The 27,853-nt window shown below is 56.6% G+C and overlaps 1 protein-coding gene across 7 annotated transcripts in view; it reads left to right on the top strand.

The window, feature by feature from the left end:
• Positions 1-27,024, top strand: part of TNFRSF8 (TNF receptor superfamily member 8) — a 46,208-nt gene extending 19,184 nt beyond the window's left edge. For 3 of the 7 annotated variants that reach the window (XM_049107262.1, XM_025477233.3, XM_025477234.3), the window contains 9 exons: positions 78-194; positions 3,387-3,539; positions 10,260-10,353; positions 10,557-10,702; positions 12,053-12,154; positions 12,235-12,309; positions 19,575-19,600; positions 21,831-22,035; positions 25,205-27,024. In XM_049107262.1, coding sequence (XP_048963219.1) covers positions 78-194; positions 3,387-3,539; positions 10,260-10,353; positions 10,557-10,702; positions 12,053-12,154; positions 12,235-12,309; positions 19,575-19,600; positions 21,831-22,035; positions 25,205-25,449 — 1,163 coding nt within the window. In that variant the 3' untranslated portion in view covers positions 25,450-27,024. Of the gene's footprint in view, positions 1-77; positions 195-3,386; positions 3,540-10,259; positions 10,354-10,556; positions 10,703-12,052; positions 12,155-12,234; positions 12,310-19,574; positions 19,601-21,830; positions 22,036-23,154; positions 24,763-25,204 lie in introns of all 7 variants that reach the window. The other 4 variants (XR_007409308.1, XM_025477235.3, XM_025477237.3 and 1 more) reach the window with 4 other exon arrangements.
• Positions 27,025-27,853: the final 829 nt, after the last annotated feature.

Raw genomic sequence — 27,853 nt, 5'->3', positions numbered from 1 at the left:
ATGGAGCTGGGGGATGGCGAGTGGCTGTGGAGGTGGGCTGGCGGCCTGGCCTGGAGCTTCTCTGCTTCCTTCCCCAGGGCTGACTGCGCAGCAGCTGTGCCCACAGGGGTCCTCCGACTGCGGGAAGCAGTGCGAGCCTGACTACTACCTGGACCGGGACGGCCGCTGCAAGGCCTGTGTGAGCTGCTCTGGAGGTGAGGGCCTGGGGTTCCCGTCCAGGGGCAGCTTCCTGGGAGCAGAGGTTCTTGGCTGAGGATCTGGGGTGGGGAACCCCGAGTTCGTCCTGGGGCTGCACAGCCCTCAGGAGCCTAGCTCGCCTCACTGATGTCTCTGAGCAGTTGGCCTTTACTGAGTCCCACTGTCAACTGCGGGGCTTTGATGGTGGTGACCGCCTCTCAGAGACCTCCATTTGCTCACTCTTGCAAGGAAACCTTCGTTACCATCTACCCGTTCCAAATTGGTCTCACTGTTCTGCATAGCTGTCTTGGGGTGCGTAGGTTACGATTATCCCCATTGTACAGAGGGGAACGGGAGGCCTCACACAGGCCACGAGGCCTGGAGAGCAGCAGGGCTGGAGTTTAAATGTGGAGGTTCTGGGCTTTGGTCGCACTGCACTGTCCCCTAGAGCGTGCTGTAGACAGGCACTTACCGGGTGACTGCCGTGTACGCGGCCAGCTCACCACAGCCTCACAGCACCACCAGCCGCCCCGTGACGTCTGTGAGGGCCACGCAGGGCAGGGGAAGCTGCCAGGCCCCGACGGCCCTGGCTGGTCGCAGTCCCAGCCCGCTCACAGAGGCCACCAGAGAGGGGAACCGGGACTACGTGTCCTCATCCAAGGTTGCTTTCTCCTCCTGGCTGAAGTCGAGGCCAGAGAAAGAACACTGCTCGTTGTCACTGGGGGCCACCGTTCCAGGTACTAAGCCACGTAGCAAGTTGTCTAAAACTTGGTGGCGAGAAACAAGCCATTCACTGTACTGAAGGGTTCCACGGGTCAGAGTCCAGATGCGGTGCTGTGGGGCGGCTGCTCTCTGCTCCACGGGTCTGGGTTTCAGCTGGAAAATGTGAAGACGGAGGTGGGAATCCTCTGAAAGCATTTCCATTCATGGGGCCGGGGCTGATGCCTGCTGCTGCGGGGGCCTCAGTTGCTCTCCGTGTCGGCCTCTGTGTGGCTCACGTGGGGCCTCCCCAAGGCCTGGCGCTGGACCCCAAGGATGGGACGGGGGTGCAGACAAGCCCTGTGCCTTCTCTGAACCTGCCTCTGAAGTCACACGGTGTGACTTGTGCCAGTTTGCGCCTCTTGAGGCAGTCACGAACCCCACCAGAGTCCGTGGAAGGCGAGGAATCAGGCTTCTCGACGGGCAAGTGGCAGAGGTCTGGAAGAGCACACGGGGCTGGAAATGCTGTTCTGGCCATTTTTGGAAAAAATGCAGTCTGTCGTAGCCACCAGGTCAGATAGAGACACAAGAGGTGGCTCTGGGTCCGAGAAGTCCTTCAGCTGAAAGGGCGAAAGTCCTGCGCAGCAGTCGGTAGGCTACGGGGGTGAGAGCAGACTCTGGAGCCCAGGAGCTTCGGTTTGGCTTTACCAGTTTGCAGCTTAGAAACACAAACACGTTTCTTAATGTCTCTGTGCCTCAGTTTCTTCATCTGCAATGGGCATGGTAATAGCATTCTCTCAGAGAGCTGTTGTAGGAATTAAATAGGTTAAACTAGGGCAGCCCCGGTGGCGCAGTAGTTTGGCGCTGCCTGCAGCCCAGGGCATGATCCTGGAGACCCGGGATCGAGTCCCACATCAGGCTCCCTGCATGGAGCCTGCTTCTCCCTCTGCCCGTGTCTCTGCCTCTCTCTCTCTAGTTGTGTCTCTATGAATAAATAAATAAAATATTTTAAAAATAAATAAATAGGTTAAACTAGGTTAATCGGGGCAGAGGGCTAAGAATGGTACCTCATGCACTTGGTGGTATTGCTACCGCCTGGCTTGCTCTCAAGACATTTTTACTAATTTTTATTTATTTATTTAGAGAGAGAGAGTGTGTGTGTGCACGCACGTGGAGTGGGGGAAGGAGGAGGAGAGGGAGAGCATCTCAAGCAGGCTCCCTACTGAGCGCAGAGCCCCCACATGGGGCTTGATCCCACCATGTCCCTGAGATCATGACCTGAGCTGAAACCGAGGGTCAGCTGCTTAACTGACTGATCCATGCGGGTGTCCTCCCCACTCCGTGGTATTAGTACTGCCCTGCGCACACTTGATGATATTACTAGCTATAATCCTGATAATAGCTGTCACTGTCCCACGTCCTCTCTCTCACTGTTGACCTCACTCTTGCCCTCCACACAAATTCCCCAAATCCTCCCCAGGTTCCACACACTCTGGAGGTTTCAGGAAGAGGACCTGTGAGGTCCTTTACCGTTTGAGGTCTCTTAAGTATCCTGCTGAGAGAAGTCTTCCTGAGCAAGTCACATTTGTCTAATCTACTAACGTGGTGACTCTATTTTTCACCTATTTAGAGCACATAAAATATTCCCAAGCACATGTAAGTGCATTACTTCAGTAATGCACTTTTTAAAATAAAATCTCTAATACTTCTTTTATTTAGGGGAAAAAAATCCTTTTTATCATTGGAAATTTCTTTTTTTTTTATAAGATTTTATTCATTTGAGAGAGCGAGCACGAATGGGGTGAGGGGCAGGGGAGAAGCAGACTCCCCACTGAGCAGAGAGCCCGATATGGGACTCGATTCCAGGACCTGAGCCAAAGTCAGACATTTAACGGACTGAGCCACCAGGAGCCCCATTATTGAAAATTTCAAACAAATTCAGAAGTAGAATCAGGAATGGTCATGGACTTCACCCAGTTTTGAAGAATTATCAAGTCATGGTCAGTGTGGCTTCATCTTTACCCATGCCCGCTCACCCTGCCCTCTGGATTATTTTCTTTTAACACGTTTAATGCAGTATGATTGCCGTGCAGTGCAATGCACATGTGAAAAGTGTGCCACGTGGTACATTTTGACGTATGCAGCTGTGAAACCATCACCACAATCAAGGAAAATGATGAATGATCTCCCCAGAAAGTTTGCTTGTGTTCCTTATCATCTCTCCCACCGGTGTGCACACCCTGCCTCCATTCCCAGGCAATCATTCTGCTTTCTGTCACTGTGGAAGTGTTTGCACTTCTTAGCATTTTCTATCAGTATTATCATATAGTATGCTTTTTTTTTTTTTGGCTTCTTTCACTCGGCCTGTTCTGAGCATGCCAACTGCTCAACAGAATAGTCACATGTGTGTTTGCTTCTGGGCAAATGCGTCTCTGCCCTCCTGGGGGTTCTCTGGACCCCCTGACCTTGTCATTTCAGATCCTTCCTCATGACCCTTCTCTGTCCCTTAGATGACCTGGTGGAGAAGACTCCTTGCACATGGAACTCCTCTCGCGTCTGTGAATGTCGGCCTGGCATGTTCTGTGCCACCTCAGCCACCAACTCCTGTGCCCGCTGTATCACCCACCCCGTCTGCCCACCAGGGATGGTCACCAAACCCCAGGGTAAGCTTTCTGCACCTCCAACCAAGGGGCTGAAGCCAGTGCTCCTGTAGCTGAACTTCTCTGCACCCCCAACTGGGCAAATGATCTTCAGCCCTAGCTGTTACTATAGGTTAGGTTCGGGCCTTGGTTTTGTTTTAATAGTTAGATCAGGTAAGTGGAATAAAATCTAGATCGGTTGGCGGGGGGGGGGGGGGGTGCCTGGCTGGCTCAGTTTGAAGAGCATGTAATGCTTGATCTTGGGGTTGTGAGTTTAACCCCCACGTTGAGGTTACTAAAAAATACAAATAAACTTAAAAGAAATCTAGGTTTGGCATTTTGGTAAGAGATTCTGATAATTTTTTAAAAAATTCTTCCTTCTGAAATTATTGGCCTAGTAAAATCTTGACTTGTTTGAAAGGCCATTTCGTTGACTCAAGATAGAGCAATATGAAATTTTTGAAGATGGCTCCAACTCAAGGCGGTAGACATTTGAGATGCCTGGCTGACTCAGTAGAGCCTGTGACTCATGATCTCAGGGTTGGGAGTTTGAACCCCATTTGGGCATAGAACTTACTTTAAAAAAGGCAACAAGAGAAAACAAAATAAGGTGGTAGACACATGCCAGAGTGCAGAAAAATACAAACTCTTGATGGTGGGGGAGTGGGGGGAGAGGCTAATCAGCACACAAGAGATTTCAACAAATTTCTAGAAGGTGGAGCACAGATGGAAGGGTGGTGACAAATGAAATCAGAAGGAAGCTGCCCCTGGAATTTGCTCCACGAATGCTGCAGGAAAAGTAAGCGGTAACTTGCTCTTAAGACCCCACAGAAGCTCTGAGCTCAGGGCAGGCAGTGAACTGAAGGATGGGAGCGAAGCGGAGAACTGAAAAGTGCAGTGCGCTGCAGCTTCATCTTGAAAATAAGAACTGAATACTCGGGACAATGGTATTCCACAGACACCGACCAGTGTGAACAGATGGTGCCTGGGTTTTCATCCTCTGGTGAAAATCATCAACTCCTTGGCTGCAGACGCTGAAGGAGTATCTGGAGAAACATAGGGCTGCTGGTGCGGTGCTGCCACCGTGGTGTAAAGGCCTCTTGGGTTGTGTATTTGGGGGGTACAGCCTGTTGATAGGCTACCCCTGCTAAGTCCCCCTGAAGTGCCAGCCCACGCTCCCCACCACGGGCCGAGTCTCCCAGGTGGACCTCCTCCTCGGGGAAGAGACCCGCTGTGGAAAGGACATGCTACCACCACAGCGGAAGAGACCCCACCAGCTACTGGAATATTCCCACTCCTTTCTAAGTAAGTATGAGTGAGCAGTAAAGTTCTTCAGACTGACAAGGAAAACCAGCAGCGTGAAAAAGAATAGCAAGACACATTAACAGGAAAACTGACTATGAATGAAGCAATAGAAATTGCATTAGAAATAGGAATAGAAGTCTAAAAATTTAAATTAGCTTCCACAGAAAAATTCAAGAACTTGCTGCATCCGTGGCAGAGAGAACAGAATGCTGTGAAAAAGAGACCGTAAGAGAAGAGGACAGAAAAAGGCTTTTAGAAAGTGTGCTTGGTACCAGGTACTGCCTCTCAGCTCTCACTTCACCGTCAGCCACCGGCTGCGCAGTAAAGGACCGGACTCTCCACGGTTTCCCCTAGTGAACATGACGCTAAGCTTTGCCGGTGCCAGGGCACTGGGGAGCCACTGCAGGAAGGAGGCTTCTTGTGGCTGCATTTGCTTTTTCTTGCTCTTACTGTGCACTCTGTCAGCAGGACACATGCGTGGGGCCATCTGGTCGTGCCCTGCCCCAGAGTAGACGGTCCCTGGGCAGCCTCACAGCCCCAGCCTGGATCTGGTGATCACCTTGGTGTGACCCTCCCAGTAGGGACACTGGTGTGCTCCAGGCCTTGTGTCAGCAGAAGTGCCATAATTCCCTCCACGCACCCTGTACCCCAAGCCTTGGGTCTTCTACATTCTCATTTCTCATGGTCCTCTTGACCTGGTCATTGTGGCTTCCAGGCCTTGTACCCACAGCAGTGCCCCAACTTTCCTTGTATACTTGACCTGAAAAATATGAGACTTCAGATCGAAAGGACCTACTAAAAGCAGAGCAGGATGAATGAAGGTGACCCACACCATAATAGATGTGTTTATTCTCTAGTTGACAGACATTTGGGTTATTTCCAGTTTGGAGCTATTATGAATAAAGCAATCACAAAAATTCTTGTACAACTCTGTGTAAAACGTATCTTTTTGTCTGTCATGAGTAAATACCCAGGAGATGGTCACGGTGCTGGCCGCACAGAACGTCTTTGAGGGCCAGTTCAAAGCCTGCCACTACCTATGATCTGACCTTACCACCTAGTTTTACAGATGGAGAGAATCATTCAGGCAGAGCTAGAGCTGGGCCACGAGGATCCTGAGTTCCAGCCTGGAGTACTCTCTACCAGACCACATCAGCAACTCCTTAGTTGTGAACCTAGAATTTTCTATTTGATTAAGATACAATTATGTTTGAAAGCAGAAAAAAGCCCAAAACATTTTCAGACGTAAAAGGGCAGAAAGATTTTCCCTCATGTGTCTTCTCTCAGAAAGTTACTTGAAGATGTTATCTGGCTAAATGAGGGGCTAAAAACAAAAAAGCCCTGAATCTGGAAAACAGGGACTCTATCCCAGGAGAGCAGAGAAGTCCCAGAATGACAGCTGTATTGCAGACCAATTGAGCCAGGTAAGAACAGATGAATGGAGGAGGGCTCCAGTCAGTTGTCTCGTCTGCAGGAACGAATGAAAGAATTGCAGTGAACTTCATGAGTAGTACGTTTGAGAAACTTGATGATATGAAGGCACATCGTTTTTTTATCAGCAAGAAAAAGAAACACAATTGGAAACTCTAGGGAAAATAAAAAGCTGACAAGAAATTAACACTGCAAATACGAAGATAAAAATTTCATCAGATTTTAAGCACTTCCTGGATGCACAAAAAAGAGAACCCATTTTGACCTTGATGCTAAGACCATTGTCATTCCCATGGCCCAAGGATTAGGTGTTTGGATTTAAAGAGAAGTATTTCAGTCTGGTAAATAATACCCTTTTTAGTTCTAAGTTGGGATTAAGAGTGGGTAGTTTCTTTTTCTTTTTTTCTTTTTCTTTTTTTTTTCCTCTTTCAGTGGCCCTTACCAGAGAACACAGGCAGACTAAGTAGGGGCTAGACAATACCTTCTGTTCACCTCCAGACTTAAAGGAGGAGGGAAAGGGGAGGGTCACTAAACCAGGGAAGGAAGGAAGGCTAAGGGGAGGTATGATACATGCAGAGGTCCAGAGGCACCCAGGGGGAGCACTGGGGCCACCTTCTCCACTTAGAGAGAAGGACAGTCCTATTTTTTTTTTTTTTTTAAGATTTTGTTTATTGGGGCACCGGGGTGGCTTTCTGCTTTCCGCTCAGGTCATGATCTCGGGGCCCTGAAATCTCGGCGTCCTGGATGGAGTCCTGTATCAGCCTACTGCTCCCTCTGCCTTTCCCCCGTTTATGCTCGTGCTCTCTCTCTCTCTCTGTCTCTCTCAAATAAACAGGGATAGCAAGGGGGCACAAGTCGGGGTGGGGAGGAGGGGCAAAGGGAAGGGACAAGTAAACTCCCTGCTGAGCAGGAAGCCCAACTCGGGGCTTGGTCCCAGGAACCGAGGACTCCAGGACTCCAGGATCATGACCTGAGCCAAAGGCAGGTGCTTAACCAGCTGATCCGCCAGGCGCCCCTGCAGTTCTGTTGCTGGCTTGCAGCAGGTGTTCCTGTGGGAGCTGAGACACAGGCTGCCTTAGAGGCCAGAGGGCTCTCTCCTCATGGTGCTACCCGGGGGTAGTAGCCGCAGGTGGTGTGTTGGAACTTGAGAACACCTCCAGCCCCCTCCAAGTCAACTCTTAGTGACAACAATGACATCTTAAATGTAATTCAAATACTGATTTGCAAATAAATAGAAATTATTGTGACAAATCATATCATCTTCCTCGTAGCCTAAAGCCTGTGGGCTTCAATAAGTGAGGTTATAGTCTGGTGACCATGAGGAAAGACAGCATCTATTCGGAGACCCTCCCCGAAAGAGGAGAGTTCCTCAGGACCCTACTAATCCAAGAAGGAAATTAACCCTTGCTTCGCTTTCTCTTCAGAGTGTTTAAGGAAAAGTCTGAGAAGCATCACGAGAGCTTTTTAGAAGGGAAATGAGTGTGGCTGAGATATTTGCTTTGTGCCACAGCCGAGGAGGGGTGCTGCCACCAGGGACACGGTGGAGAGGGACGTGGTTGCCTGTGACCTACTTCAGACGGGGCCGGTTTTCGTGACCCTAGGGAGGGAGTTAATTATAAACTTGCAGGAGTGTGCTCGGCCCGGGGAGGAGGTGGCGTGGTCCGGTGGAGTGTGCGCAGGAGCCCTGCCTTCTGGCTCCAGCTCTGGCTCTGTGGTTCTCTCTCCCATCTGTAGAAACAGGGAGCTGGGTCAGATCAGAGGAGACCGTCTCTGAATGGATCTCAAAGACATTCCCTCTGGTCAGCACAGTGACTCAGCCTTTCCCCTCCGAAGTACGCAAGGGCGATGAAGTTACACGTCCTCACAGGTCTGCGGGAACATTCAAGGCGCTGTCGTTAGCCGTGTAGTAGCTTCAGACTGCAAACGACCCAGACGTCCAGCCGCTGGTGAGCGGATAATAAACGGTGGAACCTCTCTCCACTGGAGGACTGCTCCGCGCACATAAGTGGACTTCAGAAATACTGTGCTGAGAGAAGGAAGCCGAGAGAAAGCAGTCAGACCCCGGAAAGTACAGACTGCCTGATTCCATCCATGAGATCCTAAAACAGGCAAACTAATCTGTAATGATACAAAGCAGACCAGTGGTTGCCTGAATGTGGGAGGAGGATTTATGGCAGAAGGACCCTAGGGAGCCTTCTGGGATGGCGAGAATGTTCTAGACCTTGAATGGAAGTAGAGCTACTTGGAAGGATACATTCTCCAGAACCCATCAGACTGTACAACAGAGGGGACATTTTCTTCCATATAAACTATGCCTTAATAAAGTTGATTTCAAAAGAAAGGAATTTTGTTAAAAATCAAGGCTGTGTTTAACTCTCAGGAGATAGTATTTAAGTCCATTTATTTACGTGTACTTATCAGGTTTCCCTTTGAGATAAAATCAGAAGGTCTAGAGCCACCAAGCCACCTTCCTGTAGGATCACAGTTGGCTGGAGATGAGGCGCAGCTTTTCCACTTTGGTCTTTTGAGCCACACACCTGCGTGTCTCCGCCAGCTCTCGCCGCAGGGATAGTGGGTGACAAGCCGCGTGGACGTTTCAGGGTTCAGCTCTCCCCCGGGGCTCCGCTGGGGGCCTTGCTGTCTTGCCTGGGTTCGCGGGGTTGGTTTCGGCTTGCTTTGAGTGCTTCTCCTATATCTGGGACCGCTGGGGCGGCCAGCTGCCCGGAGCGCCCTCCCCTCCCCGGACCTTACGAGTCGCGGGGCTTCGGTGAGGCGGGAACACAGACGCCTTCCCCAGCTGAGGAGGTGGACCGTGACGTGATCCACCACGCTGACCCGTCCCTTTGCTAATTAAATCCTTGCTTTGGGGAGGAAGGCCTAATTTTTAAGAACAACTTTATTGCAGTACGTTTGACAGACCACAGAATGTACCAGTTTTACGTGTGTAATTCAGTGATTGTAAAGACATTTACGGAGTTGTAAACCCGTCCCCACGATCTGAGAAGCCTCACGCCTTTAGTGGTCAGTCCCTGTGTCAGTCCCCACTGGCGTCCCCACCAGACAAGCACCGATCCTACTCTCTGTCCCTCCAGATTAACCTTTTCTGGACAGTTCCAGAACACGTGTCCGTGTCAGGTTTCTTTCACTGTGCATCGTACTTTTGAGGCTCATGCACACCGTAGCATTATTGCCACGTGATATTCTGGTACAGGTATTGTCTGTCCATTTATCAGTTGAGGGAAAGGATTTGGGTGTTTCCCCTTTTTTGGCTGCTGTGAAGAACACTGCTGTGGACAGTCGTGTACATGTTTTAACACGGCTGCTCACCAGCCTCTCCCAGGCCCTCGGTCTCCTCCCTCCCCAACCTATGGGGCACCCCGCCTTCTGTTTCCTCTGCGTAGATAGCCCCCCCAGACACCCCGGCGACAACCCCCTCAGGGAAGCCTGCCCAGTCGGACGAGGTGGGTCCCCCTGTTACACGGAGCCCACGTGCCTTCGTGTGACACCTGTGTCTCGTCTGTGGGCCCTCCCACGCCTGTGAGCCTCTGACGTAGGTAGAGATCCTGTCTCTTTGAGTTAGTGCCACGACCCAGCTCCCGGCACAGTCCCCGGGACATAGTAGGTGCTCGTTAGAGAGTTGTTGCATGGACAGAAGAAAGGGAGGGAAAGGAGGAAAGAGGCTCAGGACACCAGCCTGGGTCTCCTGGGCTGCAGCGTCCTCCTGGCCTCACCCTGCTGTCTCCTGGAAGTTACCTGTCCTTTTTTTTTTTTTTTTTTTAAGATTTTATTTTGAGAGAGAGAAAGAGAGAGAGAAGGGAGAGGACAGAGAGAGGGAGAAGCAAACGCCCCACTGAGCAGGGAGCCTGATACGGCTCCATCCCAGGACCCTGGGGTCATGACATGAGCCAAGGGCAGACGCTTACCCGACTGAGCACCAGGCGCCCCTGGAAGTTACCAGTCCTGCTGGGCAGGGCTCCTTGACACCAACTCTAAGCCCTGTCCCTGCAGGTACGGCTGAGAGGGCTGCCCCCCGTGAGCTGCCTCCCCCCGAGGCCCACCCTGCGTGCAGCATCAACCCAGACGACAGCACGGCGCCCACCAGGTGACTCCCTGGCTCTTTTGGGGGCCGCCAGGCTGGAGGTGGAGGTGGAGGTGGAGGTGGGCCTGGGCTGGATCTGTGTGCCGAGGTGACGGGTCACTCTGGAGACTGTGTGCCCGCCCTGTGCTGGCGCCCCCGGGGGTGATTCCTGAGCACACGCTTCCCACTGGGGCTCAACCGCCCGTCTCCGCCTTCTCTCCTGACAGCACCACTGCCTCTCTGGTCCCCACGGCAGACCCCCAGCCCAGTAAGGAGCGTGGGGGGCCCATCACCCGCGCCTGGGGAGACCCCTCCATATCAACAAGCACTCCCATCTCGTTCTCCTCCACCGGGAAGCCCGTTCTGGTTTCAGGTAACGACGGCCTCCCGGAAAGAGGGTCTGGCTCCTAGAGGGCCCAAGGGGGGAGGCTTCTCTCTGGGCAGGGGGACCCCAAGGCTCATCCCAGGTTTCGGGCCTGTTGGGCGGGTGCCCTGCCTCGGTTAGGGGCCGGGATTGGATTCACAGCCTCATCCCCAAGGCTCATAACCACCCCTCAGAAAGTACCCGGTGAGCGAAGACGTGACCTTGACTATTGCTTAATCCCTTTGAGCCTCCTTAGTCGCCTGTGAAACCGTCCCGCCACGTGGCCCGCAGGGCAGGAAGCAGTGTGGTACTGTCGCTGGCACGGCCCTGGCTCCTCGACCCGCCAAGGGCCCCCCCCCCTTCGGGGCTTGCAGTCCTACCATCAAACAGCAGGTGGCAGCCGCCCTCCGGCCAGCGGTCCGCAGAGAGCAGCCCCGCGTGGCCCCAGCTCCCTGAAGAGCCAGGGCGGCCCCCAGCTTCCCGGGGCCTGCTGCACAGCGAGGTTTGAGAAGCCCACACGTGGCACGTACTGCTTTTTAACATCTAAACGTGGACCTAACAGTAACTCGATACACGATCTTCATAAGGGACAAAAGGAAAAAAGGAACAAGTACTCACTTAAGTTGTAAAAAACAAAACAAAACAAAACAAAGCAAAAAAATCCAGAGAGTGGTTAAGTGCGTGGGAGCTGGAGCTGCCCCCCCCCCCCCGGGCCGGGCTCGGACCAAGCGTGGTTTTTGTGGTTTACCCCTCGCCAGTTAAGTGAGTTTCTTTTTGCAAGCCTCAGTTTCCCTCGTTTGTGAAAGGAGATGGTGATGGTGCCCCCGGGGTGTTGGGGGAACAGGTGCTGAGGTGCGTATGTGCAGAGGGGACGCCGTGCCTGCCCTCACGGAGCTTCCCCCCCCCCGAGGGGAGCTGGGAGCCACACAGGAGCCCACGCTCAGCCTCTGCACTGCTCTGCCCGCCCCACCCTGACCCCGCTGCCCGGGGCCACGCCTGGCCTGTGCCCTCCTCCATGGCCCCCAGACAGCGGGCTCTCCGACCGCTCGTGCTTCGTCCTGGCCCCTCGACTTCTCAGTTTCGCACTGTCTAGAAATGGTTTGCCCTTCTGCCAATTACTTAGCCTCCCTGACGAGCTCCCTAGAGCCAGGTGGGTAAGGGCCGCACAGGGAAGTGGACACCTGGGGAAGGACGGGGTCCTGCCAGCCACTGTGCCGTCTGTGCCCCGGGAGAAGGAGAGCATGGTCTGGGGTGAGGACTGTCCTGCGCGCTTGCGGCAGGGCCCCCGGTGCTGCCGTGACGTCTGCTTCAGAGCCCACCTGTGTCAGGGCAGCTGGTGCAGCGCCGCCTGTGTTCCAGGGCCCGTGCTCTTCTGGACGGTCGTGATCCTGGTGGTGGTCTTGGGCTCCGTCTCCTTCGTCCTGTGCCACCGGAGGGCCTGCAGGAAGTGGATTCAGCAGAGTGAGTGGATGTGGCCTGGGGCCCGGGGCAGGCGGGGGCCGTGCACTAGCCCGGAGGGTCTCTGCCCTGGGTGCCTCCAGCCGACTGCGCTGTCATTTCAGAGCTGCACCAGTGCTACCCTGTCCAGACCTTCCGGCCCAAGCCGGAGCCTGCGGGTAAGTGTCCAGATGTCCACAGGGCTCCTTGGGCCGCGTGGAGACAGCAGCTCTGGGCCCTGGTCTGGGGCGCCCTGTCTCCACAGCCTTGCCCGGCAATGAGATGCGGGTGGGAGCGTCCTCCGGGTGTTTGGGTGGCGGGCTGGCACGAAGGCTTAACATCCGTCTTGTCTTTCATCCTTTCCTCCACGGCGCTGCCCCCCAGGCATTCCTGAGCACCTCCACTTCCTTCCTCCCCATCGCTCTGCGCCCCCTCCCCTGCTGGCCGCGGGGGGGCATAGGGGTCTGTAGGGCAGCTGGTAGGGCTGGAATCTTGGTCCTACTCCTTAGGGCCCACATGGCCTCAGTGAGGTTCTTCATTCCTCTAGCCTCCTCACCTGTGGGAGGGGGCAGTGGGACCTAGTTCAGGGGGAGGGGGTGGGTGTGGGCCTAGTTGTGGGAGGCCCGTCCAGTGCCCTGCAGAGCACAGGCGGCCTGTTTCCTCAGCAGGAATCTCCGGGCCTTCTGATTTCTAGGCTGTTCTGAAGCCCTCCCTGGCCCTCGCTCTCTGATCCCAGGCCAACTAGTAGTGCAGGCCACCTGTCAGAGCCCCTGCCCTGTTTCTAGCCGTCACCTGGAGTGTGTGTGGGGTCCCAGCCATCTGTGCCAAGTGCCTTTTCTCTCCCGTGCAGCCCTTTCTAGGCAGGGCAAGGTCTTCATCAGCTCTCTACAAGCACTGATTGAGCACCTACTGTGTGCCGGGCCCTGATCACAGGGGAAGGAGTGAGCAATTGCCCGGGCTTCCCTTTCTGGTTTCAAGGCTGGCTCCCCCAGTGGGTGAGCCCGCAGCCTCCCAGGGAGGTGGGTGATGATCCCTGTTCCATCAGGAAGACTCAAGGCTCAGAAATGTGGGTAACTGGCCAGGGCCACACAGCCGGTGAGACCCAGACTTTGCAGACTGCGTTCTCGGAGGGCTCAGACCTGTCACGTCTGCCTCCTCCCCTCCAGCTTTGGCCACTCCCAGTATCCACCCACGAACCCGGTGGTCAGCCTCAGGCTGGTCAGGGCCCTCTCGCCCCCCACCCCCGTCTCCCCAGGGAGACCCTCACTGCGGCCCGCCTGTTGACTTGGGGCACAGACCTTATCCACTGAGGCCTGTTTTGAATTTGATGAGTTTCACAGCAGGTGCTCGTGCGCCCTTAGCAAGGGGGGTTTTTGTGTTTTGATAGTTTCAAGCCTTTTTCCATGAGCTGTCAGCCTTAATGTCTCATTGAAACCTGTGTTTGCTTTCTTGACATTTTTCTAGTATTAGAATTTCCATTGCTGTCAGTTTATTTTTTTCTTCAAACCTTCGTGATGGCAGTTTTGCCACAGAGAGAGAGAAAAACAGCACCTTCTCTGAAGAAGCCAGACCTACAAGAAACCAAGCCCTGAGACTCAGTGGCGACCATCCTGTTTGGGGCTGTTTCTGGCCCTCGGGCTTCCGGCGGGTCCTTGGCGGGGGGGCCTGGGTCCCCGGCCTGAGATGGAGGGAGGGCGAGGCCGGGATAAGCACGCAGGGCTCAGGCTGAGAATTCCCTCCGGAGCAGTGGGTGCTGAGGGGGCGAAGGGGATTTCATTCCATGCTTGCTCACTCAGGAATTCCCGTCATTGTGTCGTTGTCCAGGTGGCCCTGTGCTGGGTACAGAGACGGGCTCGAGCTCTCCCTAGCTTCCAGACTCAGGGCCAGCAGGATGGGCCTGCGTGCCGCCCTCCCCCCCCTCCCCCCCCCCCCCCCCCGGAGCTCCTGTGCTTACCAGCCGTCCCTTGAATTGATTTGACTTCACGCCATGTGTCCTCCGTGGCACGTGTTTGCAAAGCACATACATGTGCACAGTGGGCCTGTGAGGCACCTTTTTTTTTATTTTTTTTTGGTGCAAAAAGGTGATTTTATTAAAGCACGAGGATGGGACCCGTGGGCAGAAAGAGCTGCCGCCACATCTGCTGGTTTTGGTCCCATTTCACAGATGAGGAGCCAGGGCATGGGAAGGTGGAGGGATTTGTTGAAGGCCACTTGGTTCATAGGCAGCACGAGCAGGATTCTGTTGTTCTCGGGGGTGCGAAAGGGCCTCTTGCCTCAACACCATTGACGCGTGGGACCAGATCATCCTTGGCTGTAGGGGGAGGTTGGGCAGGGTCCTTGGTCTGTAGACCCCCCCTCCCGGCTGGGACGATGCTGCTGAGTGTCAACCTGGGGGTGGGAATCGTGCCTGGTTGAGAAACACTGACTAATGTTCTTGTTTCACGGACGCTAGAGTCATTCTCTGCTACTTCGGGCAGGTTTAAGTTGGAAAAAAGTTTTGTGTTGTCCTGAAACAGTTTCAAGCCGGTGGAAGAGTCACAGGACAATACAGAGAACTTGCTTTTCTGAACTCTGAGATAAGGTAGTGACGTGATGCCGTATCATCTCCAGGTACCTTGGCCTGTGTTCACACAAACGAGGGCGTACTTTTACGCAACGTAGTGACACGGTCAAAGAGACGTCACCCTGATGCGCTGCCGCCAACTGACTCTCAGACCCCATTCCGTTCCTTCACTTGTCCCAACCATATCCTTTAGAGCAGAAGAAGCCGGCTCAGGATTGTGTGTCGCATCGGGCTGTCGGGTCTCTCGGGTCCCTCCAGCTAGTTCCATTCCTGTCTTTTCCGTCACGTTTGCAACCTGGCCACTTTTGAGGATTCTACCCCTGAGTTGGCAGATGTCCCTCGCCTTGGGTTTGCCTCGTGCGTCCTCACGATCAGAGATGGGGTCAGGTCGTGCGTCTTTGGAGGCGGGAGGATCCCGGGAGGGCCGCTGAGCTCCCGTGGTGGCGGCCCCCCTGCTAGGTGCCCGCCAGTCCCTTTGTGGGCATGGCCGGCTCTGAGCACCTGACGTGAGCAGCGCCTGCCAGCTGCCCCAGCACGAGACTGATCTTTTCTCCTTGGCAAACAGTGAGCTCTTTCGGGGATTTACTTCGAGGATCTGTGAATAAGCTCCTCATCACTCTCTCCTCCTCCTCCTGTCCTTCTGTCTGCGTGGACTCGGGGCTTTCTCTTTTATTCTCTTGCCATCATTATTTAACTTGATGTTCACGTTAGGCTGGCAGGGGCCCTTGAAGCTGCCCCCAGTGTTGTCCTGTCCCATCCTTCCTGTTCTGAGCACTTCCTAAGGTGACCCCCGACTTACCTGGTACTTTGCTGCCTCACCCTGGAATCAGCTGCGTCTCCAGGGAGCCCCGATCAGAACCTAGGGGTGCCGGTTGCCAAAGCCTGGCCGAACCTCTGTGCCAGGCTCCTTCCTCGGGTCTGTTCTTCCCACAGCAGCCGGGCCTCCAGGCCAGATGGAGGCTGCGACTGAAGGGGTGGGGGGGACTGGGATGGACGGGACCTCTAGCGTGGGACCTCTAGCGTAGGTGTCACAGCTCAGGTGCCTGGCTGCAGCGGCCCTAACAGCAGCCTCGGAGATCCCGTGCACTTGTCCCAGGGAGGCCACCGACACCTGGTGTGTCCTGGACTCACGTCCTCGTGTCCCAGATACATTTACAAGAAGATCATAGTTATTCCCCAAAGCAAGGAAACCAATAAACGAAGCCAGTGGACTGAAGCCACATTTTTAGGGCAAGTGCACTTAGGAAGTCTGACCTCTGTCCTTGGCCCATTTTGTTCTGGGTCTTTATCAAAGTCCACACGTGGGTTGTAACGCAGCGGTAGGCAGACGCTGGTGCCTTTGGATTTTGACATTTCATGCTTGTTTCCAAGAGTTGGTATCAAATGCTGAGTTTTCTTTTTGGGGTGATAGAGCGTCGTGCCACGTCAACATCCGGGGCCCACGACGTGCCAGGCAGCCTCCTGCACACTGTCCCTTTTTCACATTTAAGTTTTTAAAGTCTTTTATTTATTTATTTTTTTATTTATGATAGTCACAGAGAGAGAGAGAGAGAGGCAGAGACATAGGCAGAGGGAGAAGCAGGCTCCATGCACCAGGAGCCTGATGTGGGATTCGATCCCAGGTCTCCAGGATCACGCCCTGGGCCAAAGGCAGGCGCCAAACCGCTGCGCCACCCAGGGATCCCCTAAGTTTTTAAAGTCTTAAACAGACTTCAAGTTTTAGAACAGTTTTAGGTTTGTAGAATATTTGAAAAGCTAGTGCAGAGTTTCTGTGTACCCCACGCCCAGTTTCCTCCGTCATTTACATCTTCTATTAATTTGTTGCAATAAATGAGGCAATATTGATACTTTACCATTAACTAAAGGCCTTACTCTATTTAGGTTTCCTTAGGGTTTTTTTTTTTTGGGGGGGGGGTTATGAGTGTTCTTTTTTTTTTTTTTTACGAACTTTATTTATTAGAGAGAGCCCATGGGTTGAGGGGGACAAGGTGTAGAGGGAGGAGAGGCACACACCCGCAGAGCAGGGAGCCCCACGAGACACTCGACCCCAGGACCCTGGGATCATGACCTGAGCCGAGGCAGACGCTTAACCGACTGAACCACCCAGGTGCCCCAAGTTTATTAACGTTTACCCACCATATTTTTTACTATTCTAGGCTCCCCCCAGAATACCACGTTACATTTAATTGTCATGTCTGCTCGGGCTCCTCTGGACTTTTCTGACTTTCCTGTTTTTGATGACCTTGGCAGTTCTGAGGAGCATGGGCCGGCCAGTTATGTGCAGGATACCCCTCTATTGGAATTTGTCTAATGTTTTCCCCTGATTACAGCGGGGTTACGTGTTTGGAGGGTGGGGGAGACAGCCGTTCTCATCACCTCGTAGGAAAGCACATGCTCCCTGTGTGACTACTCGTTGGGCACATTCACATTTCGAGGCTCATTTAATCTCCATAAAGATCCTCCAAAGTTGGCGTGATGTGTCCCATTTTCCAGATACGAGGACTAAGGCTGGGAAGGTGGAGTGATGTTATGTTGGGGGTTCCCTGCCAGGAAGGCCTCTGCTTCAAGACTGATGAGCTGCCTCATTGTTTTGCATCTGGCTTGTTTTCAGGTTTTGGGTTATTCTAAATACCACCTCTGCGCACGGCCTTGTTGTGTTCTCCCGGGTTATTTCCTGAGGGTGTGTCCCTGAAGAGGGATTACTGGGTCAAAGGGTGTGAGGTCTTCATTGCCACATGGCTCTTGAGAAACATGGAACCGGTTCACAGGGCATGAACCACTATGTTCCTTTTTACCCACATGCTCTCCAAGACTGAATTTTACATTTTTATTTTATTTTATCTCGTTACTTTGTTGTGCTCTTTCCCCCGCCACCCAGCTCACTGCTGGCTGTTGGTAAAACTCAACATCCCTCTCCAAGGACAAACATAAGGCTTCACAGACATCATTTAAAAGAATGTGCCTCCTGCTGAGCTGGTCATATGATTTTTATCCTTTGTTTTGTTAATGTAGGGTGTCACATCAGTTGATTTGTGGATGTTGCACTATCCTTGCATCCCTGAAATAAATATTACTTGATCAAAAAAAAAAAATATTACTTGATCATGTTAAAATAAGTAAATAAATAAGATAAAAGAATGTGCTTCGGGCCAGGGAGCAGTGGCTTGGGTAACAGACAATGGCCACCTAGCAGGAATGAGCCGTGGCCTCCCAAGGTGACCACTCTGCTGGGAGCAGCAGTTACTAGGCGGAGGAAACTGTGCATTTGTTAAATCAAGACTCCAGAAGGGGCGCCTGGGTGGCTCAGCCAGTTAATCCTCCAGCTCTTAATTCCAGCTTAGGTGGTGATCTCAGGGTCGTGAGATGGAGCCCTGTGCTGGGTGTGGAGCCTGCTTGAGGTGCCTTCTCTCCCTCTGCCCTGCCCCTCCTCCCCACTCTCTCTCTTTCTCTTTTTCTCTAAAAAAAAAAAGAAGAAGAAGAAAGAATCCAGAATTGTGGCATTTTATGTGTGTTTTTCTTTTGACCGTCATTCTGGTTCATTTCCTCTTTAGACACTTTTACCTGCTGATAGTCACTTAGAAGGTACGTGTAAGAGTTTTCCCCAAACTAACCTAGTGTCTACACAGCACTTTCAAACCGCCTGTCTTGTTTATCTTACTGCAGTTGGTTGGCCTTCAGCATTTCAGTTAGGATTCGGGGCTCATGGGTCCCCGAGCTGCTGAAGTCAGAGTGTTCTGGAGGTGACTTAGCTCACTGGCATTTTCAGAGCAGATTTCTCCAGTCAGGTCTGCACATGGCACAGCATATTCCAAGTCTCTGAGGGGACTTCCTCAGGGATCATCTGGGCTGTGTGTCCCCAGACACACAGGAGGTGATTGGCCCCAGGGTAGACCGACGCCTGGATGCCATCTCCAGCTTTCTCAGATGACCAGTGGGCCGTGGCTAAATGTCAACCATTGGCCATGACCTGGCCCCGTATTTGATATGAGAGAGACGCTGGTGTAGAGGGTGGAGGTTTGGGATGAGGAGGTAAAGTTGTGCCTTAAGAGTCTGTGAATCATCACCTCCTGAGCCCCCCAGAGGGGGATGGCAGGTGGTGGGATGATGACGAGCAGCTGTCCTGCTCGAAGGTGGTCACATGGGCTCCTTCAGGCACATGTAATAGAAAACCCAACTCCCTCGAAAGGCCTCCAAGGTCGATTGGCATTGGGTGTGTCCAGTGCAGGGCCCAGCAGAGCCCTCACGATCAGTCGTCTATGATCACCCAGCCCTGAGGTCTTCCATGCGAGGTTGCAGGGCACTCTGGGAGTTCTGGACTCTCTAGGCCGTGGGGGCTACAAGGGAGTGGCAGCAGCCACAAACCAATTACTTCTTTGTTTTTGTTTTTTTAAGATGTTATTTATTTATTCATGAGAGACCCGCAGAGAGGCAGAGGGAGAAAGAGGCTCCCTGCGGGGAACCCAAGGGCGAGACTCGATCCCCGGACCCCGGGGTCACGCCCTGGGCCGAAAAGCAGCCGCTCAATTGCTGGGTCCTCCGGGCGTCCTCACAAACCAACTTCTGAGCCAGCAGAAGCCTCCTTGGCTCGGCCTGGAGTGTGTGCCTGTCCTGGCCCCGTCCTGTGTGTGTGTGGAGTGGGGGCAGGGGCAGGAGTCCGGTGCGCCGCTTGGCGTAGTGGCTGGAGACGTGCTTCCCAGTTCTCCCGCTGCCATTGCCGCAGCGAGCACCGGGAAGGGAGTCTCTGTGCCCAGGCGTGGGCGCCGATTCTGAAGCCGTCCACTGTGCTCCAGACTGCGGGCCTGACCAGTGTGCTGCCGCCATCCGTGGGCTGGGGCAGGGCCGGACCCTCCTTGCTGAAGTCACTCCTCTGTTTTTTTGCAGATTCCAGGCCCAGGAAGAACCTGATGGTAAGTAGCCCTTCCTTGCCCCGCCTCCCCGGCTGTGTGCCCCTAAATCAGACTCCTTTGCCAGTGGATCTACTGGTTCTGGGAGCTGCTGATGGGTCGTCGCCCCCCCCCCCCCCCCCCGCAGTGACCGGGGTGTGGGCTCCCCTGCGATTTCAGCTGGGTGTGCCGCATATGGGGCAGCACGGTGGGGCCTGGGCCAGGGCCTGGAGGAGGATGGGGAGCTCCGCCCCCTCACAGCCTCTGGCTCCTGGCTCATCCTGCAGGGGACTTCCAGAAGGGCCTGGCCGACCATGGATTTGGTTTTGGCTGCTTTGGGTGCCAGGTGTGGTCAGAGAAAGGCTGTGTTTGCTTCCCCTTCTCCTTCACTCCTCTGTGGTTCTCGTTCTCACAGCTGGGATGGTAAATCCATAGCACAACTCTGGAAACCTAGCATCACCGGGGCGCCTGGGTGGTGCAGTTGGCTAAGCTCCGACTCTTGATTTCAGCCCGGGGGGTGATCTCAGGGTTGTGAGACTGAGCCCTGCCTCGGGCTCCGCGCCGAGTGTAGAGCCTGCTCTGTGTCTCTCCTGCCTCTCCTCTCCTGCTCATGCTCTTTCTCTTAAAAAAAAAAAAAAAAAAAAAATCACGAAAATTTGCCCACCACGTATGGAACACTCACGATGAGGCAGGCACCTTGCTCCGTGCTTCCCAAAGTTATCCTAGGTGTCCTTCTGGCACTCCGAGGTCGGTACCGTTGTCCATGTCCCAAAAGGGGAAACAGGCACAGATGCGAGAGGAGGTTCGTTCCACGTTTGGAAAGTAGATGAGCGAACCCTGGTTGGACTTGAACCCCAGGTAGTGTGGCTCCAAAGCCAGCGCCCGACCTGTTGCCCCGCGCTGGAAGGACCTCTTCACCCGCCTTTTACAGAGAGCTTGCTGTGCGCAGGTGCCGGGCCGTGCTGCACTGAGCCTACGGTTAGCGGGGAGGGGCCCCCACCCGGCCCCCACCTGGCCCCCGGGCTCAGCCTGGCCCCTGCTCGCTGAGCAGCCTCGGTGGAGGGTGGGGTGAGGGCAGGGACAGTGCCCTGTGGGGCTGAGGACGGGGCAGGACAGAGCACTCCGTGTGGCCAGCTCTCAGGTGGGTATGGTTCACCCATATTTTTTTTCCATTTATCAGTTTTTCCGTGACTTTCTTTGAACTCATTCATACAAGGAGAAAGGTTTCCATCCCTTAATTTTTTAAAATGATAGAACCACAGTATGAGTTCACTTTCAAATTATGGGGGGTCACATTCAAATATGCTTGGGTCAGATAAGTGGCTGTTACAATACCAGGAAATTTCATGAAAAGGCATTTAATGATTTATAAGATAATCTAACATTTCTTGGCCGTGGGAGGCAGTATTTTCATAGCAACTTGTTGAAAATGCCACCTTTTGGACTTCAGATTATCCTAAAAGGACAGTCAGGGCTATGTAGACATACTCTGTGAATCACTCAAACCCCATTTAAAGGCTGAAAGTAAATAGTACGCGTTAGAATGTTCCACGAGACCACTTCTTTATTCTTACCTATGAAAGTCAAAAACAAAACCACCATCTTCCTGAAGACGTAGCTACTTTTAGAACACGTTAGCGTAATTGTAGGCGATCGCTGTCCCAGGAGGTCAGGGCTGGTGGGTTGTGGTGGGTCTGGAGCACGGACGTCCAGCACCAGGTGCCGGGCAGGGTTCGCGTGCTGGCCCGGACACTTGCTAACCAGCCTGAGCCAGTTACTGGATTCTTCTGGGTCTCAGTCTCCTGGTCTGTAAAATGGAGAGGGTACTAATATTAGCACCTTATAGGGTGGTTGTGAGGATTGACATGTTTGTTAAGGCCACACGGTAAGTACCATATGGGATGCTGGCTACTATCATTCATTCATTCATTCTTTTATTTATTTATTTATTCATGAGAGAGAGAGAGAGGCAGAGACACAGGCAGAGGGAGAAGCAGGCTCCCTGCAGGGAGCCCGACGTGGGACTCGATCCCGGGATTCCGGGACCCCGCCCTGAGCCTCCCCATGCGCCCCACTGTCGTTATTTAGTACAGGCTAAGAGCAACAGGACTCCTGAAACTCCGCACAGGGCTCGGGCTCTCGAAGCCCAGGAGCCACGGGTGGTGTGAGGCATCCTGAAGGCAGAGGTGGTGAAACGGGGCTTCCCAGGGCGGTGGGGGGCACCTGCATCAGCGCCACGTCCCCTCGCCCACAGCAGCTGGAGAAGAGTATATCGGTGGTCGAGTCGGGCCTGGAAGAGGTGGGCTTAACGAGCTCCCCGGCTGTGGACCCCGGCCCCGACGGGGCGGCCTGCCTGGAGAGCGTGCGGCTGCTGGAAGCCAGCCCGGTTGGCAGTCCCCCGTCCCCCAGGGACCTTCCCGAGCCCCGGCTGACCTCGGAGCACACCAACAACAGGATCGGTGAGTCTGCTGCTTACGGGGTCCTGCTGTGGGCGCAGCGGAGGGCGCTGGGGAGGTGGGCCTGGACCCTGGGCCCGAGCAGAACTGGGGACCCGGGGGCGGGGGGGGGGGACAGGAAGGGGCGCGCGTGGGTTCTGCCGCTGGCCTCGCAAGCAGGAGCAGCTTTTGGGGAGGGAGGTAAGCGCCATGGGGTGTGTTCCTGCAGCGCAGCCCTCGGCTGAGGTCTGTGGGGTCGGAGTAGTGGGGGCTCTGCGCTCTTGGGCCATAGCTAGCGTTTGTGAGATCCTGGGCGGGGAGGACGAGGGGCTCCCCCCACCCGGGGTCCGCCGGCCTTGAAGTGAGCAGCGAACAGCGCGCCCGCCCCCAACAAGCAGCCCTCGGAGGGACAGGAGGGTGCGTGCCAGTGCTCTGTGGCCACGCGGCCTCCCTACCGGGCAGGGGCGCTACGGGCGGGCAGGGGGCCTCTGCAGAGACCCCAGGAGCCCTGCCCCGCCCGGCTCGGCCGCCCCCAGGGTCTCCCTGCCTCCTCTCCCACTGCGCTCCCCCCGGGGACACCCGGAGTGTTGCCACCAAAATCACGGCTGTCCGTTCTGCGCCCCTGCTCAGGCCCCGGGGTCCCTGTCACCCTCAGGATGACTTCCAGGATTCTTACTCGGTTGTTCCGACTGGTCGCCGCAGCCGCCCCACCAGACCCCCCTGCCTCCTGACCCCTCCTGTCTGCACCTCCCGTTCACTGGCAGTTTCCAGAGTTCGGGGAGCCCTTTCTCCCTTCCAAGCGCCTCTGTGGGCGCTGCTGCCTCACCCGGGACAGCCAGCTCCTCCTTTGAATCTAGTCCGTCTCTGGTGTCCTGTGGCCCTTGCTCACTTGCCGCCTCCTCCAGGAAGTCTTCCTGGCCCTCTCCAGTCTCCTGTCTAGACCAGATGCTGTGCTCCCCCAGGCCCTAGGCCCCAGGCCTCTGGCCTCATACCCTCAGCACCCAGCAGTGGGACTGTGTGTAGCCCACCCCCCACCCCCCCACCCCCGGCTGTGAGCTCCGTGGCTGTCTTCTATGGAGCGTTAACCCTTGCTGGGATGATACCAGAGGGGCATTGTAATTGTCCTGCACGTTTCTACCGCAGGCGTTGGTGGATAGAACTCCCTGGGGCAGAGTCTTTCGTCTGAAACCAAAACTTCTGGCATTGGAGCTTTCTGCAAGTTTATTTACAAAGAGTTTCATTTGGGGGAAATACCACCAAAGGCATCTCCTTTAAATTTCCTAAGAAATCCTGCTTCGGACATTTGAGGCCGTGCTGAGTGCAGTGCAGGAGCTGTGGGGCAGCTGGAGGGAGGTGCTGGGCTCCCAGGGGTGCTGTGGGGTGGGCATCCTGCTCAGCGGCCAGTTAGCCTCGCTGGCAGGCGGGGTGCTCAGGGGAGATGCCTTGGGGGTTCTCTCGGGGGCCTTTTGTCCTGACACCATCCCAGAGGAGCACCCTGCCCCACTGAACCTGCCCAGTGCCCCGGGGAGACCAAACTACGGCCTGAGCCTTATCCCTCTGCCCCTGGGCACCAGGTAGGGGAGCCCCTCACCTCCCACCCGCGGAGATAACTACGTTCCTGGATTCCAGAGCCCTGGGTTGGGGAGAAGGTTCCAGCAGCTCCTGGAAGACGCTCCCCTCCCCTCCCAGATTTGGGGGGGGGCTGTGATGAGGGTCAGAGTAAGAGCAGTCAGGGCCCTCGGAATGTGAGGTGGCAGGAGACGGCCCCGGCTTTGGCTTCTTGTACCTGACCACCCACCTCCCCTTCTCTCCGCCCCACTGCCTGTGCCTCGCCCTCTCCAGCCCCGTCTGGCTGCTCTGTGCCCTCTGTCACCACCCCTGGCTCCCGCCTCTCCCTGGCCCCTCTCTGCTCAGGCTCCCGGAGCAAGGGGCGTGCAAGCCTCGGGGGAGGGTGTGTGTCCGGCGCCCAGGGCCCTGCTCCCTCTTTTGGGGTGTGTGTGGGCGCCCTGTGCACAGCTTGCCACACTCCTAGCTTTTTTCTCATCCTTGCTATTTTGAACACTTCCCTTTTCCCTAAAGATATAAAAACCCAAACAGAAGAGCCAACATTATGCAATGGGGTCGAGGGGAGCAGGGCCCCCAGGGTGTTCCTGAACCAGAGAGGTATAACTGGGTTACCCAGAGAGGCAGGACCCCAGCCCTCAACTCCATCCCAGCTTTCAAGTTCCCTCTTGAGCTTCCTCATTCCCACTCGAGAGAGTCCCAGGGCCAAGCTGCTCGAGGCCGTCAGAAGCTGGGCTGGGTGAAGGCCAGGCTCCTCACTTCCCGGTTTCTTGGGCAGCTTACTTAGCTCCCCCAGAGCCTCCCTGCACCCCTTCCCAGCAGATGGTGCTGAGGCCCGCAGGGGACCTGCCTCCCTTCATCCAGGCGTCCCGCCCGCCGCCCTGCTGGTGCTGCTCGGGCGCCACTGCGCAGCCCTCGGGCGGGAGGTTGGCATCGTGTTCAGTGTTAACAGGGCCGAGGTTTCTGAGACTGCGGTCAGGGGTCTGGGTTGACCTGAACTGAAGTTCCCAGGGGCTCGGGACCCCCGTACGAACACCGGGAGCACCTCGGGCAAACCAGAGCGCGGGCCACCCAGGCTTCTGATCTAGGCACAGGACAGGACTGGAAAGGACAGCCGGGCGGGCGGGAGCGTCTCCTGAGGTTCCTGCCAACTACCTGGGCGGGCCCGTTAACCTCTCGGGGCTCCAGGTTCGTGATGTGCCCACGGGGACCGGGGTGTGAGCGCTCAGCCTGGCCACCGTGGTGCTCACAGGGTGGGGGGGGCCTGCACCCCGCCTTCTCTCCCCGGGGCTCGCTTTCTCTCCCAGTGCTGCTCCCTCCTCTACCCCATGCCCAGCTGTCCATCGATCCAGATCCATCGGTCCAGGTAGATAGGGAGCCTCTCCCGGGAGGAGCGGAGGAGCGAGTGGGCCATCCCTCACTCTCAGCATGTGGTTTCCAGCTGTTTTCTTTCTTTGAGCCTCAGGACGCCCCTGAGGTTGGTGGGGGTGGCTGTGCATCCGAGAGGGTGTCATTTGCCCGAAGCCCCGCAGTAGGGGTGACAGAGTGGGACCTCGGACCCCCCTCTGCCTGCCTGCTCTGTCCAGCGAGGGCTCCGGTCCCTCTCCTCACCCGTCCATTTGCCTTGCAGAGAAGATCTACATCATGAAGGCTGACACCGTGATTGTGGGGACCGTCAGGACCGAGGGGCCTGAGGGCCGTGGCCTGGTGGGGCCGGCAGGGCCTGAGTTCGAGGAGGATCTGGAAGTGGACCATGCCCCCCACTTCCCGGAGCAGGAGACAGAACCACCTCTGGGCAGCTGTGGGGACGTCATGTTCTCAGTAGAAGAGGAAGGAAAGGAGGCCCCCTTGCCCATGACCGTCTCTGAGAAATGAAGCCTGGCCTGGGTTGGGGCTGAGAGGACAGCAGGGTGCCCCCTGGGAGGCCAGGGTGGCATCCGTGGCACCGGGTGGGGGACAGAGGCCCATGTGGCCCCAACTGAGGTTCCAACATCCAGGGGTAGAGCTGCCCGGAGCCAGGGGGTCCTGGGGTCTCTAGTCATGTCCCCAGCCTGGACCCTGGGGGAGCCTGGGCTTTTGCAGGAGGGACCATCTGGGGCTGGGGCTGCGGCTGCGGCCAGCCAGCGGGCACTGGCACCTGGTCCTGCCACTGCTGGGAAGATGCCCTCGGAGCCCTGTGTTCCAGACACACCACCAGGGCCAGGGCAGGGCCCGAGAAGCACGGGCCTCAGCGCTTGCCACTCTCACCTGGGCCATGGGAGCGATGCCCCCTGACCCTGCTGTCCTGCCGCTGGCCCCCAGTCACTGGAGGCCTGGAATGTGGGCGTGAACCAGCGCCGTAGGTGGCTTCTCCTGAGTCCACAGGGAAGTTGGGGCTGAGGCATCATTGGCTGCCCCGTGTTGGCCACAGCTGCGGTGCTGCCCTGGGTGCCCCGGGTCGGGGTGAGGCCCAGGCCGGCCCCCAGCCCTCCCCTGTTCTGTGGCCCCCAGCTCACCGTGGGGCCCAGGGTCGACTGGCTTGACTCATGGCACCCCCACCAGCCCCCTGGGGAGGCGTCTTGGGACCCAGATGCATGCAGACTCTCAGCAGCCAGGACCTGCCCCCGCGGTGGGGGAGCCCCGGCCTTTCCTGGGGCCCTGCCGGCTCCGTGGCACCCCCGCTGCGTCCCCAGATTTGCCATGTGCACAGCCCGGGGCCCAGCCCTGCCGCCGGGGCCCCGCCACTCAGTGCCCGTGGCTGGGGTGCGGGTGTCAGGGCAACGTGGCTTCGCCCTGTCCTTCGGCCTTAGTCTGGATTCTCAGAAGAGCAAGTGCTCCTGTGTGGACCTGAGGCCTCCTCGCATTTTCACACCCAGGAGGAAAGCGCTGTGACGTGGGGCTGCCGGCCCGCGTAGGGACGGCGTGGACACGGCCCGGGAGCAGCCTGAGCCACCGGAGGATGCCGCACCCCGCCGAGCTGGGTTCCGGACATGGGCCCGGGCTGTGAGGGGCGGGATGAAGCGCCCCTCCCTCCAAAGGCCCCTCGTGGAACTTCCGATCCTCTGAAGCTTGATCCTCGGAAAACTTGGAAGGCCCTTAAGGACCCCATGGTTTCAGGACGCTCTGAGGTTGAGACTGAACATGTGGGCACGAAGGCTCCGGGCCTGCCTCCCCGTGGGGTGGGCTCCCTGGTCCCCCACCGACTGGAGTGGCAGCGTCTGAACTCCGTGCGCCGAGTCGGGGTGAGCCCCCCTCAGCCCTGCGAGGGCCAAGTGCCACCCTCCGGGCCCTCCCCCGTTCTGTGGCCCCCACGGTGGGCAGGGGGCTCAGGGTCGGCTGGCCTGGCTCTCGGCGTCCCCACCTGCTCCCTCTGTGGGTGGCCTCCCAGGGCCGATGTGTGCAGAGCCTGCTGCCTGCCCGCGGCGTTAGCACCGCTGGGGGACCTTGAAAATAAAGCCTGTCGTGCCGTAAGGCTCCCGCGCCCTTGGCTCCCCGCGCGGCGGCCTGGGCAGCAAGGACGGTCCCTAGCAGCGGTGGTGCCGGGTTGGCCTGAGCCGTCCTGAAGCCCTGGGCTTGGGGCCTGAGCTGGGAGGGCCCAGTCTGCGTCCCCTCCCCCGCCCGGGGCTCCCCGTGGGGTGGCGGAAGGCGGCAGCTGTGGACACCCCCCAGCCTGTCCCCACACCACCAGCAAACCCGCCGTTCAGCAGGGTCTCCGGGAGCTGTGGCCTTCGGAGGAAACTCCCGGGGCAGCGAGGCCAGGGCCGCTCCCTAAGGTGGAACGAGGCCGAGACCCTGAAGGCCCGGCCCGGGAGCTGCGTCGTCGGGCTGAACCCAAATGGGCACCTGTGCAGGGACAGGAGCTGCCCCGGCTGGTCCCGGGGTGGGGGGGGGCTCTCTCCCCGCCCCCTTTTTCTGTCCCGTACGCGGTAACGGCGGGGGTGGGGGTGCAGAGCTACGCAGAGACCGACCCGGGAGAACAGCCCAAGCGTCGGGTCGGCTGAGCGGAGCCCACGGCGGGCGCCTCACCCGGGCGGCCCCGTGCTGGGCGCACACCTGGCGGGGCCGGGCCGAGGGGCGCAGGCGGCCGGTGCGGGCCGGGCGACCTGGGGGGGCGGGGGGGGCTCGGGCTCCGGCCGTACGTGCGGGTCCCGCTGGGCCGGCTGCGGCCCGTGTGCGAGGTCAGGGCGCCGGCACCGCCGCTCCGCAGGGCCCGGGCTCGTGCTTGCTGCGTGGCCGCTCGCGTCCTGGCGCTGCGAGCCTGTGCCCTCGGGGAGCGGCCCTTCCTGCTCGACGGGTGGGC

The sequence above is a fragment of the Canis lupus genome, chromosome 2 (genome assembly GCF_003254725.2).
Source record: "Canis lupus dingo isolate Sandy chromosome 2, ASM325472v2, whole genome shotgun sequence".
In the NCBI taxonomy this organism is placed as follows: domain Eukaryota; kingdom Metazoa; phylum Chordata; class Mammalia; order Carnivora; family Canidae; genus Canis; species Canis lupus.
The sequence above is the reverse complement of the archived record's forward strand: the minus strand, read 5'-3'. Positions and strand labels throughout refer to the sequence as shown.